Source organism: Symphalangus syndactylus, chromosome X, assembly GCF_028878055.3.
Source record: "Symphalangus syndactylus isolate Jambi chromosome X, NHGRI_mSymSyn1-v2.1_pri, whole genome shotgun sequence".
Lineage (NCBI taxonomy): Eukaryota > Metazoa > Chordata > Mammalia > Primates > Hylobatidae > Symphalangus > Symphalangus syndactylus.
The window spans coordinates 67417569-67431040 of record NC_072447.2 but is presented as its reverse complement, the minus strand read 5'-3'; the positions used below and the strand labels follow the sequence as shown (position 1 = coordinate 67431040).

The window sequence follows — 13472 nt, the reverse complement described above, 5'->3', positions numbered from 1 at the left end:
TCACTGCAATCTCCACCTCCCAGGCTCAAGCAATTCTCCTGCCTCATCCTTCCGAGTAGCTGGGATTACAGGCGTGCGCCACTACTGCCCGGCTAATTTTTGTATTTTTAGTAGAGATGGGGTCTCACCATGTTGGCCAGGCTGGTCTTGAACTCCTGATCTCAAATGATCCACTCGCCTCAGCCTCCTAGAGTGCTGGGATTATAGGTGTGAGCCACTGTGCCTGGCCATTGTTGAGTTCTTGATATAGTTTGATACCATCCCCTATCACATATATGATTTGCACATACTTTCTCCTGCCCTGTAGGTTGTCTTCACCACTTTCTTGAAGGTATCCTTTGAAGCACAAAAGTTTAAAATTTTGATGAGGTGAAGCTTCTCTGTTTTTTTGGTTTTTTGTTTTTTTGAGACCGAGTCTTATTCTGTTACCCAGGCTGGAGTGCAGAGGTGTGATCTCGGCTCACTGTAAGCTCTGCTTCCCAGGTTCAAGCGATTCTTGTGCCTCAGCCTTCTGAGTAGCTGGGATTACGGGCACATGCCACCATGCCTGGCTGATTTTTGTGTTTTTAGTAGAGATGGGGTTTCACCATGTTGGCCAGGCTGGTCTCAAACTCCTGACCTCAAGTGATCCACCTGCCTTGGCCTCCGAAACAGAGGCGTGAGCCACCGCGCCCAGCCGAGGTGCAGCTTCTTAATTTTCTTTTATGCTTGTGGTTTTAGTGTTGTGGCTGGGAATTCATTGTCTGACCCGAGTTACTGAGATTTACTCCAATGTTTTTTTCTAAAAGTTTTATAGTTTTAGCTTTTGTATTTAGGACTGTGATCCACTTTTAAATTTCTGTGTATGGTATGAGGTCGGGGTCCAGCTTCATTCTTTTGCATGTGGATTGCAGTTATGCCAGCAAGTTTGGTTGAAATAACTGTTCTTTTCCCATTGAATGGTCTTGACCTCTATATTGAAAATCAATTGACCATAAATGTTAGGGCTTTTAGACTCTCAGTTTCATTGACCTATATGTCTATCCTTACCCTGTTGTTCATTTCTAATTTATTCATTTTTGGTAGGAGAGCATGCTTTGTATGATTTCAATCTCTTTAAATTTGTTGAGATTTGTTTTATTGCATAGCATATGATTTTTTTTTTTCACAGAATGTTCTATGTGTGCTTGAAAAGAATGTCTGTTTTGCTATTGTTGGGTGTTCTGTAGATGTCACTTAGGTCAAGTTGGTTGATAGTATTGACCAAGTTTTCCATATACTTGTTAGTTTTCTGTCTAGTTACTCTCTCCATTATTGAGAGTGGGGTATTGAAATCTTTTGCTATTATTGAATTATCTGTTTCTCCAGTTTTGTCAGTTTTTATTAAATGTATTTTGGGACTCTTGTTAGATGTGTATATGGTATATTGTCTTGATGAATTAACTCTTTTATCCACATAAAATGCCCCTCCTTGTCTCTAGTAACATATTTTTGTCTTAGGGTACTGGTTTTTAAAAGACTGAGGGAAGATTTCTTTCTTCATCCTTCTTATTTACTTCTTTTTTTTTTTTTTTTTTTGAGACAGAGTCTTGCTCTGTCATCCAGGCTGGAGTGCAGTGGCATGGTCTTGGCTCACCGCAGCCTCTGCCTCCCAGATTCAAGCTATTCTCATGCCTCAGCCTCCCGAGCAGCTAGGATTATAGGCACGTACCACCACACCCGGCTAGTTTTTGTATTTTTAATATAAATGGGGTTTTACCATGTTGGCCAGGCTGTTCTCCAACTCCTGACCTCAGGTGATCCACCCACCTCAGCCTCCCAAAGTGCTGGGTTTACAAGTGTGAGCCACCACACCCAGGTCTTATTTGCTTCTTGTCCTATACTTTGGGAAGCCAGGTATTAGAATTATTATACCAGAGCACCAGTACTTGCCACTCCTCTATTATATTAGGGGTCTGAATAAGATTTTATTTTGTTTTTTATTTTAATTAATTAATTTTTTTTGAGACAGAGTCTCACTCTGTCACCCAGGTTGGACTGTAGTGGCTCACTGTAGCCTCAACCTTCCAGGCTCAGGTGATCCTCCCACCTCAGCCTCCCCAGTAGCTAAGACTACAGGTGCATGCCACCATGCCTGGCTAAGTATTTTTTTTTTTTGAAACAGGTTCTTGCTCTGTCGCCCAGGCTGGAATGCGGTGACGTGATCTTGGCTCACTACAACCTCTGCATTCTGGGTTCAAGCGATTCTTGAGCTTCAGCCTCCCAAGTAGCTGGGATTACAGGCATGCACAACCACACCTGGCTAATTTTTGTATTTTTCAGTAGAGACGGGGTTTCGCCATGTTGGCCAGGCTGGTCTAGAACTCCTGACCTCAGGTAATCAGCCTGCCCCGGCCTCCCAAAATGCTGGGATTACAGGTGTGAGCCACCATGCCCAGCCCAGCCTATTGTTTTTAAATTAAAAAAAAAATTTTCCCAACACCATGGACCTGAAGGCAAAGTTTGTTTTGTTTTGAGACAAGGTCTGTGTCACCCAGACACTCACTCACTACAACCTTGTCCTCCTGGGCTCAAGGGATCCTCCTGCCTCAGCCTCCTGGAGTTTGGACTACAGGCACATGCCAACATACCCAGCTAATTTTGTAATTTTTTTGTAGAGATGGGGTCTTGCCATGTTGCCCAGGCTGGTCTCAAACTCCTGGGCTCAAGTGATCCTCCCTCCTTGGCCTCCCAAATTCCTGGGATTATAAGCATGAGCTACTGTGTCTGGCCAAAGATTTTATTTTATTTTTTTTATTTTTGAGACAGGGTCTCACTCTGTCACCCAGTCCTGAGTGCAGTGGTGTGATCTTGGCTCACGACAACCTCTGCCTCCTGGGTTCAAGCGATTCTTGTGCCTCAGCCTCCTGAGTACCTGGGATTGCAGGCGTAATCCACTGCACCTGGCCTCAAATATTTTATTTATTTATTTATTTATTTATTTATTTATTTATTTGAGACTAGTCTCGCTCTGTCGCCCAGGCTAGTGTGCAGTGGCGCAATCTCGGCTCTCTGCAACCTCCGCCTCCTGGGTTCAAGCAATTCTCTGCCTCAGCCTCTGAGTAGCTGAGATTACAGGCGCCCGCCATCACACTCAGCTAATTTTTGTATTTTTAGTAGAGATGAGGTTTCACCATCTTGGCCAGGCTGGTCTTGGAACTCCTGACTTCATGATCCACCCACCTTGGCCTCCCAAAGTGCTGGGATTACAGGTGTGAGCCACCACACCCAGCCAAAGATTTTATTTTTTTAAAATAGGTTCTGTAGTAAGAAAATTTTGAAGGCTTTCCAACTTAAATTCTCTGACTTAGCTATTTTTGGCTCCTTACTTAGATGTCCTTTTGTCTAACTTGTGGAGTTTTGCTCTTGAGGTTTAAAATCTTACCTAAAATGTTTAACATTTGGGGAACATCGGTGAATACTGGATTCTTTTTATGCTCTTGCAGGTTTTTTTCCCAAGTCAAAAATTATTTCAAAATAAAGAGTTAAACTAGTTATCTTTTTTCACTTGCATACAATACTAGTCTTATTAAGTGACTTTGGAAGTATATTGATTTGGCAATGTAACCTCCTAGAGACCTTCATGAGTTCAATTCTTAGCTTTGGTATTAACATAGATATGTCCTAGTAATGTCATCTGGTTGGCAAATTTTTGTGAGTCACCGTAAGACTCTTTCTTTTCCCTCACAGCCATATTCATTCAGACAGTAAATTTTCTTGCATTTAGTAGTTCCCTAATGTGTCTTGAACCTATCACTCCTGCCACTATTTTCATTCAAACCCCATCATCTCTTCTGGATTGTTGCAGTAGCTTTTTAATGGGTCTCCTTGTTTTACCTTGTATGGCATAGAAGTCCTTGGTGTCTTATCTGCCCCTCTGTCCTCATCTGCCTGCTTCTTCTGATACGCATGTAAACAACTGCTCATGATACCACTCATACACTTACTCCATACTGTTTAATGCCTTTGCTTGTGATCTTCCCTCTGCCTGGATCAGCTAATTATCTTTCTTTGAGACTCAACTCAGGCTTTTTTTTTTCCAGAAAAACTTACTAGAGGATCTGACTTCATTCTTTTGCATGTGGATATCCAGTTGTCCCAGCACCATTTGTTGGAAAAAATATTCTTTCCCTCATTGAATTTTCTTGGCAACCTTGTGGGTTTTTTGGGGGGGTGGGGAGGGTGGGGCAGGGGTGAGACAGTCTCACTCTGTCACCCAGGCTGGAGTGCAGTGGTGAGATCTTGGCTCACTGCATCCTCCACCTGCCAGGTTCAAGCGATTCACAGCCTTCACCGCCCAGGTTCAAGTGATTCTCCTGCCTCAGCCTCCTGAGTAGCTGGGACTACAGGCACCTGCCACCACGCCTGGCTAATTTTTTGTATTTTATAGAGATGAGGTTTCACCATGTTGCCCAGGATAGTCTTGAACTCCTGAGCTCAGGCAGTCCACCCACCTTGGCCTCCCAAAGTGCTAAGATTGCAGGCGTGAGCCACTACACCCGGCTATTCTTGTTGAAAATCAATTAACCGTAAATAATATGGCTTTATTTCTGAACTCAATTTTTATTCCATTTATCTATACATCTATTCTTAGGCCAGGACCATACTGTCTTAATACTGTACCTTTGTAGTAGGTTTTTAAATCAAGAAGTATGGATCCTCCAAATTTGTTCTTTTTCAAGATTGTATTAGCTTTGATTATTATGGGTCCCTTGAAATTCTATATGCATTTTAGGATTAGCTTGATGTTTTCTGCAAAGAAACCAGCTGGAATTTTGATGAAGTGAGTTGAATGTGTAGAACAACTTGGAGTATTTGTCTCTATTTTTTTATTTTATTTTTATTTTGTTTATTTTAGTTCAGGGTTTTTTTTCTTCAGCTTTTCAAATTTGATATTTCTGTGCATTTTTGGTTTGACATAATTCTTAACAAATCTTTGTGACAAACTGTGCCCTTTGAGGCGCCTAACATAGTTAGAAGTGTACAGGCTTAACTTTGCAGTGCATGATTGTGGTGAGAAGGGAAGCATTTTCTTTTTTTTTTTTTTTTTTTTTTTTTGAGACGGAGTCTTTCTCTGTCCCCCAGGCTGGAGTGCAGTGGCGCAATCTCGGCTCACTGCAAGCTCCGCCTCCCGGGTTCACGCCATTCTCCTGCCTCAGCCTCTCCGAGTAGCTGGGACTACAGGCGCCCGCCACCACGCCCGGCTAATTTTTTGTATTTTTAGTAGAGACGGGGTTTCACCATGGTCTCGATCTCCTGACCTCGTGATCCGCCTGCCTCGGCCTCCCAAAGTGCTGGGATTACAGGCTTGAGCCACCGCACCCGGCCGAAGGGAAGCATTTTCTTATTGGTGGTTTGACCACTCACTTGAAAAACTTTTTCCCACATATTTTCACATGTTTATTGTGCAAAGTTTTAGAAAATACAAAAAAGCAGAAAGAAAAATCCATAATTTCAGAGTTATGTCTGTAAGCTTGTATATATTCCTTTTTACATTTAACCATATAATATATAGGGAACGTCTTTTATCTCACTAAAGACTACAGTGTTTTATTATTGTTGTTTTTGTTTTGTTTTTTTGAGACAGAGTCTCTGTCGCCCAGGCTGGAGTGCAGTGGCACAACCTCAGCCTCCCAGGTTTGAGTGATTCTCCTGCCTCAGCCTCCCGAGTAGCTGGGATTACAGGTGCCCGCCACCACACCCTGCTAATTTTTTTTGTATTTTTAGTGGAGTCAGGGTTTCACTAAACCAGGCTGGTTTGGTCTCGAACTCCTGACCTCAAGTGATCTGCCCGCTTCGGCCTCCCAAAGTGCTGGGATTACAGGTGTGAGCCACCGTGCCCAGCCTACAGTGTTATTTTTAATGTTGTGGCATACCTCATTTTGAGATACTTAATTAAACACCAATTAGGCTTATGTTTAGTTTTTTCCATAAGTGCTAGAATGAATATCTTTATAGTTAAATCTTTGCACAGATTCTTGACTATTTTCTAAGGCAAGTTCCTATAAGTAGAATTGCTAGTTTAAAAGAATACGTGGTTTTGAGTCTTTCTTGCTATTTTAGGATAGTATATTAATATTTGACAATAGTTTCTGTTAAAATCTGAAGGCAAGCTTATAAATATTTGCATTATTTCAAATTGCTGTTGGATGTTTATAGCAGCAACATTCACAATAGTCAAAAGGTGCAAGCAATCCAATCCATTGGCAGATGAATAGGATGAACAAAATGTGGTCTATAGCATATGATGGAATATTATTCAGCCTTAAAAGGAATGAAATTCTGATACATGCTACAGTATCAGTGGACCTTGAAAATATTATACTAAGTGAAATAGGCCAGACACAAAAGGACAAATGTGGTCTGATTCCATTTATATGAATTACATAGAATAAGCAAATTCATAGAGACAGAAAGTAGAATAGAAGTTACCAGGGGTGGGTGGGGGCTGATAGGGAATCATTGTTTAACTGATACAGAGTTTCAATTTGGGATGATTAAAGAGCTCTGGGCATGGATAGTAGTGATGATTGCACAACACTGTGAATGTACTTAACACCACTGAATTGTATAATTAAAAATGGTTAAAATGGTAAATTTGACGATATGTATGTATATTTTAGTACAGTAAAAGAAACTACTATTGATGAATTCCGGAATTTTAGACAAAAACCACCTAGAAACCATGTGGTTGTTTTACTTACTGTGTTTGTCACATTGTGGCTAAGTGAACTCAGGGTTTGGATACTCATTTTGAATTTGATGGATTGACAGATGGAGCTGAGAACTAGGTTTCTAACCAATATTCATGCAATATGAAGACAGATTGAGCTATATACCAAGTAGTCTGCTAGGCACTGAGGACTAATGGTAAACAAGATAAGACACAGTCCCTAGAGTCTGCTGGTTCCTAAGATTGGACAGAAAAAAGAATAAACTTCTTATTAAGGAAAAAGGGATTAAAAAATCAGGTGATTTGTTTTCTCCTTAATGATTTCCTTTGTAGGGTGATTTTAAAATATCTTTTTCCCCCCTTTCAGGTTGCTATGGAAATACATGACCACACAAAAGGAAGTCCATTCTGATAATTCTGATACCTGAGATGTAACTGGACTGAAGAGTAGAAACAGGAAAAATTTTAGTGCCAACTTTAATTACAATGGCCACTGATTCAGGGGATCCAGCCAGCACAGAAGATTCTGAGAAACCTGATGGAATTTCATTTGAAAACAGAGTTCCCCAGGTTGCTGCAACTTTGACAGTAGAAGCTAGACTAAAGGAGAAAAACAGCACCTTCTCTGCTTCTGGGGAAACTGTAGAAAGGAAGAGATTTTTCCGAAAGAGTGTTGAAATGATGGAAGATGACAAAGTTGCCGAATCATCCCCCAAAGATGAGAGAATTAAGACTGCAATGAATATTCCAAGAGTAGATAAGCTTCCGTCAAATGTGCTGAGAGGTGGACAAGAAGTTAAATATGAACAGTGTTCAAAGTCAGCCTCAGAAATCTCAAAAGATTGTTTCAAGGAGAAAAATGAAAAGGAAATGGAAGAAGAAGCAGAAATGAAGGCTGTAGCTACTTCTCCTAGTGGCAGATTCCTGAAATTTGACATAGAACTAGGAAGAGGAGCATTTAAAACAGTATATAAAGGACTGGACACTGAAACATGGGTTGAGGTTGCTTGGTGTGAGCTGCAGGTAGGTATATAATCTTCTTGGTTATAATAAATGCAAGTTTTAACTGGCCTGGTCTTCTGTGTGATTCATGATTAAAATGTATCATGGATTAAAATAAAATGAAGGGCTTGTCCCCCATATCCTAGAAATTATGATCGTTTCCTATATCCTCTTAGGAGCTCACTCCAAACTTTTTTTTCTCCTGTTGTTTTCTTTTCTGTTTTAAAGGGGAAGAAAAAAAAATCTATCATGGTTTTGTTTTTCTTTTTCCTTTTTTTTTTTTTTTGAGGCGGAATCTTGATCTGTCACCCAGGCTGGAGTGCAGTGGCGCCATCTCGGCTCACTGCAGCCTCTGCCGCCTCAGCCTCCCAAATAGCTGGGATTACAGGCGCACGCCACTACACCCTGCTAATATTTTGGTTTTTTAGTAGAGACAGGGTTTCACCATGTTGACCAGGCTGGTCTTGAACTCCTGACCTCAGGTGATCCGCCCACCTCGGCCTCCCAAAGTGTTGGGATTACAGGCATGAGTCATGGCTCCCGGTCTATCATGACTTTCTTTTGGAAAAATTGTTTTAATTTGTTAGCTTTAGGGAAGTCCCCAAACTCTTAATGTCTCCTTTTGAAAACTTTTCATAAATATATGACTTATGAGTTGATTGTTATACTAAGTACTTGAGAATGTGATAGGGAAATATATTCAGTGTGGCATATACCTTTTCTCTTTTTCTTTCAACAAAATCTTGGGGGTTCATATGGTGTTTTTTAGAACAGGAAAGGTTTTACTTGATTCTTTGAGGACCTTTACTGATAGAAGCTCATGATGCCTTTGAGTTTACCTCAGAGAGTATCTCTGGAAGAAATAATCACCAGAATCTATTGAAGTTATTCAACTAGAATGTGTTTAGAAATGAGAAATGAAAGCAACAGGAGAATGATTGAATTGCCTACATATTTGGTTCCATAATAAATGTTCATGTAGTACTTTTAATTAATGAAGAACTAAACAGGGACAGAACATCATAGAAGGGGTTATAATGAGAAGTTTTAGACAGACGTGGGTCAAATATAAGGAAAATTTTTTGACCTCAGTCAGCCCATGGGAAATGGTTATTGATCACATGGGATGCTTAAAATTAAGATGGAATAAAGCCAGTTGCTAAGAACAGGTTTCTGTTGCTCAAATTCCAGTGGTCTCTGTGAGTGTAGGTGTATATGTATGAAAACACCATGATTTCACTCATTCTGAATTTGCTGTAGGTTGCTGTTCAGATAGGTTGGAATTTAGTCCAGGTTTCTGCATTTCTAGAAGCTTTTTGTTTAATGCCATAGTTTCCAAACTTTACTGTTTATAAGAGTCAGTATTTGCTTCATATGCAAACTCTAGGGCCCATTGGTACAAATTCTGATTCAATAAATCTGGATTGGGGTACAAGACTGCAATTTTTAAAAACTTTCTAAGTGCTTCTAATTTAGGGAGTCCCTTGAACACTCTTTGGAAAGCAAGTTACTTATCAGTCAGACCCATTCCAGTGGGCCTCGAAAGGTATGTGCATGTGTGGAGTTTGCTTGGTTTTCTTCTCACTTGCTTTTTACCCTTTAAGAATTTTATATGGTATACATTGTAGTATGTAGTAGTATGTAGTAGAATTTTATATGGTATACATTGTAGTAGAAATATTAGATAATGCAGGCAAGCAAGCATCAGAATCACCTAAAATTCCAGTACTTTGAATACAATGCTTTAAACATTTTAGTATATACATCTTTCTGGTATATATATATGCATACATACATATATCTTTCTATAAAATTTTATAATCTTTATTTTCACTTGAATGTCTTTTCATTATCTGTAAGTGTATATTTATTTTTGTTAGTGTATATTTACATAATTTTTTTTCTTTTTAAATTTTATTTTTGATTTCCAAATTTTAAGTTCAGAGGTACATGTGCAGGATGTGCAGGTTTGTTACATAGGTAAACGTGTGCCATGGTGGTTTGCTGCATAAATCATCCCATCACCTAGGTATTTAGCCCAGCATCCATTAGCTGTTCTTCCTGATGCTCTCCCTCCTCCCACCCCCCCATTTTTTATTTTTTATTTATTTTATTAATTTTTTTATTTTATTTTTTGAGACAGGGTCTCACTCTTTTGCCCAGGCTGGAGTGCAGTGGCATGATCTCCGCTCATTGTAACCTCCGCCTCCCAGGCTGAAGCAATTCTCCCACTTCAGCCTCTTGAGTAGCTGGGACTACAGGTGCGTGCCACCACTCCTGGCTAATTTTGTTTTTGTATTTTTTTTTTTTAATTCTACTTTAAGTTTTAGGATACATGTGCATAACGTGCAGGTTTGTTTTTGTATTTTTAGTAGAGATGGGGTTTTGCCATGTTGCCCCGGTTGGTCTCAAACTCCTGGACTCAAGCCATCTGCCTGCCTTGGCCTCCCATAGTGCTGGGATTACAGGCGTGAGCCACTGTGCCTGGCCTACATAATTTTTAAAAAATAGATGCTTAGTATTTCATTATAAGGTTCTTCTAGGTTATTTAAGCAGTCCCCTGTTGTTGGATATGTAGGGCCTTTTGTTTTTGGGAGACGTAATCTCACGCTGTCATCTAGGCTGGAATGCAGTGGCACTGTCTTGGCTCACTGAAGCCTTAACCTCCCAGGCTCAAGCGCTTCTCCCACCCCAGCCTCCCTAGTAGCTGAGACTGCAGATGTGTGCCACCACACTCAGGTAATAGTGTTTTTTGTTTGTTAGTTTGTTTGTTTTAGACAGAGTCTTGCTCTGTTGCCCAGGCTAGAGTGTAGTGGCACAATCTCGGCTCACTGCAACCTCCACCTCCCAGGTTCAAGTGATTATTCTGCCTCAGCCTCCCTAGTAGCTGGGACTACAGGCGCATGCCATCACGCCTGGCTAATTTTTGTATTTTTAGTAGAGATAGGGGTTTCACCATATTGGCCAGGCTGGTCTCGAACTCCTGACCTTGTGATCTGCCTGCCTTGGCCTCCCAAAGTGCTGGGATTACAGGCATGAGCCACCACGCCTGGCCGTGTTTTTATTTTTTGTAGAAATGAAGTCTTACTATTTTGCCCAAGCTGGTCTCACACTTCTGGGCTCAAGTACTCCTTCCACTTCGGCTTCCCAAAGTGCTGGAATTATAGGCATGAGCCACTGTAGCCTGCCAAGGTTTTTCTCTCTACTATTTTACTATTATAACCATGGCTATGATGAACATCCTTGTATATAATATTGAAAGTTATGTAAATTTTAATTTCATCTCTGCATTGTGACATCAGTAGCACTCAACTTTTCGTGATAACATCTGTAAATGAGGGAAATAATTTCCATTCACTTGGTAGTAGGGTACATAGTAAAGATAAGTCAATCATTTTGCGAGCTATGTACTCTAGTTATGTTAAAGGATGTTTAGGTAAAACTTGAAAATATTTCAGTGGGAGAAACTGCATAGGATACTGACTTCTTTTTTTTTTTTTTGAGACAGAGTCTCGCTCTGTTGCCCAGGCTGGAGTGCTGTGGTGCAATCTCGGCTCACTGCAGCCTCCTGGGTTCCAGCCTCCTGGGTTCAAGCAATTCTCTTGCCTCAGCCTCCTGAGTAGCTGGGATAACAGGCATGCACCACCATGCCTGGCTAATTTTTGTATTTTTAGTAGAGGCAGGTTTCAACATACTGGCCAGGCTGGTCTTGAACTCCTGACCTCAGGTGATCTGCCCGCCTTGGCCTCCCAAAGTGCTGGGATTACAGGCGTGAGCCACCACGCCTGGCTGTGGGATACTGACTTTTATCATTCACCTGTAGAAAGGTTTAAAAATCTCATAAGGTCTTACTACTCGAAGTGTGGTCCCTGGACCAGCAGCATGGACATCACCTGGGAGCTTGTCAGAACTGCGTATTCCTAGGCCTCATTCCAGACATTCTGAATCAGAATCTGACTTTTAGTATCACATCCAGGTGATTTGTATGCACAGTTAATAGAGTTTGGGAAGCACTTGAAATATGGGACCAAACCCAACAGCTAGCTGAAACACAGTAGGCATTCCTTTAATACGCTAACATGATCTTTATATTATATTATGTATTCTGATTTCCGGCTTCCAGTCCAGACTTCTCAAATTGGAATCTTTAGGAAATGAGCTCCAGGAACTTACTGTTTAAAAGTTCCCAAGGTGCTGGGCATGGTGGTGCTCACCTATAGCTCTAGCTACTCAGAAGGTTGAGGCAAGAGAGTCACTTGAGCCCCAGAGTTTGAGGCTGCAGTGAGTTGTGATTGTACCCCACTGCACTCCACCCTGGGTGACAGAATGAGACCCTGTCTTAAAAAAAAAGTTCCCCAGGTGATTAGATACATAGCTAGATTTCAGAATCTCTAATGTGGAGGAAATGTAATAAATATATAAAGTACATTTTAATTTACACAGAAAACAACAATTGTAATTTTCTGTTCTAAAAGGAATGTCAGAATTAGTGGACTTATTTAATCAGTTTTTGGATATTGCTTCATTTTCTCCTTTTTTTTTTTTTAAAAGACAAAGTCTTGCTCTGTTGCCCAGGCTGCAGTACAATGGCATGATCATAGCTCACTGTAACCTCGAATGCCTGGGCTCAAAGGATCCTCCCGAATAGCCAGGACTACAGGCATAGGCCACCATCCCCAGCTAATTTTTTTTTTTTTTTGAAATATTTTGTAGGGATGCCTTAGCCTCCCAAAATGCTAGAATTACAGGCATGAGCCACCGTGCCCAGCCTGCATATTTGAAATTAAGAAAAACTAGCTTATTTATAATCCCAGGAGAATAAGGGGCATCATCTTTGAATTACTTCCTGAGTACAATGCAGTTTGTAATGTATAATTTCTCATTCTTCTTCTACCGTCTTATTTATTATATAATTAAACAATTCTGTAGAAAAAGACCTCACTGAGCAGTTTAAATGTCTAAATTATTCTAGATTCTTTTTCATTCTTTTTTTATATGTTTGTGTGAGATTGTATGTATAATATATATATAATTGATATGTCCATACTTTTGTCTTATCAATTTGATATATGTTCTATTTATTAACATTAAAATATGTAAACTATAGCATTGACACTACCTCTTGCTTAATTTTCTCCCCTAATGTTAGGTAATTCTTTTCTTTTTTTTTTCTTTTTTCTTTTTTGAGACAGGGTCTCCCTCTGTCACCCAGGCTGGAGTGCAGTGGTATGATCATAGCTCACTGTAGCCTTGACCTCGTGGGCTTAATTGATTCTCCCATCTCAGCCTCGCTAGTAGCTGGGACCACAGATGTGTGTCACCATGCCTGGCTAATTTTTGTATTTTTTGTAGAGACGGGGTTTTGCCATGTTGCCCAGGCTGGCCTCAAGTGATGTGCCCGTCTCGGCCTCCCAAAGTGCTGGGATTACAGGCGTGAGCCACCACCACCTGGCCTTTTGATTTTTAGAGACAGAGTCTCACTCTGTCTGCCAGATTGGTCTTGAAATCCTGGACTCAAGTGATCCTCCTGCCTTGGCCAACCAAGTAGCTGGGACTACAGGCACAAGCCACTGTACCTGGTACTTTTCTTTTTTTTAACTTTTATTTTTGCATGTTTGATTTGAAATTTATAGCTCAACAGTAGGTTTTAATACCTTTTTCTCTTGATGGCATTCCCTTCTTCCCAATTGTAGATATTTGAGTCTTGTGAAATAATTCTGTTTGTTTTTTGTAGAGACAGTCTCATTATGTGGTCCAGGCCAGTCTCGAACTCCTGGCT

General features: G+C 40.6%; 1 protein-coding gene across 5 annotated transcripts in view; it reads left to right on the top strand.

Annotated features, from left to right (window-relative positions):
- Positions 1-13472, top strand: part of WNK3 (WNK lysine deficient protein kinase 3) — a 168319-nt gene that overhangs the window by 17500 nt on the left and 137347 nt on the right. For all 5 annotated transcript variants that reach the window (XM_055269109.2, XM_055269108.2, XM_055269110.1 and 2 more), the window contains exon 2: positions 7059-7714. In XM_055269109.2, coding sequence (XP_055125084.1) covers positions 7178-7714 — 537 coding nt within the window. In that variant the 5' untranslated portion in view covers positions 7059-7177. The remainder of the gene's footprint in view (positions 1-7058; positions 7715-13472) is intronic.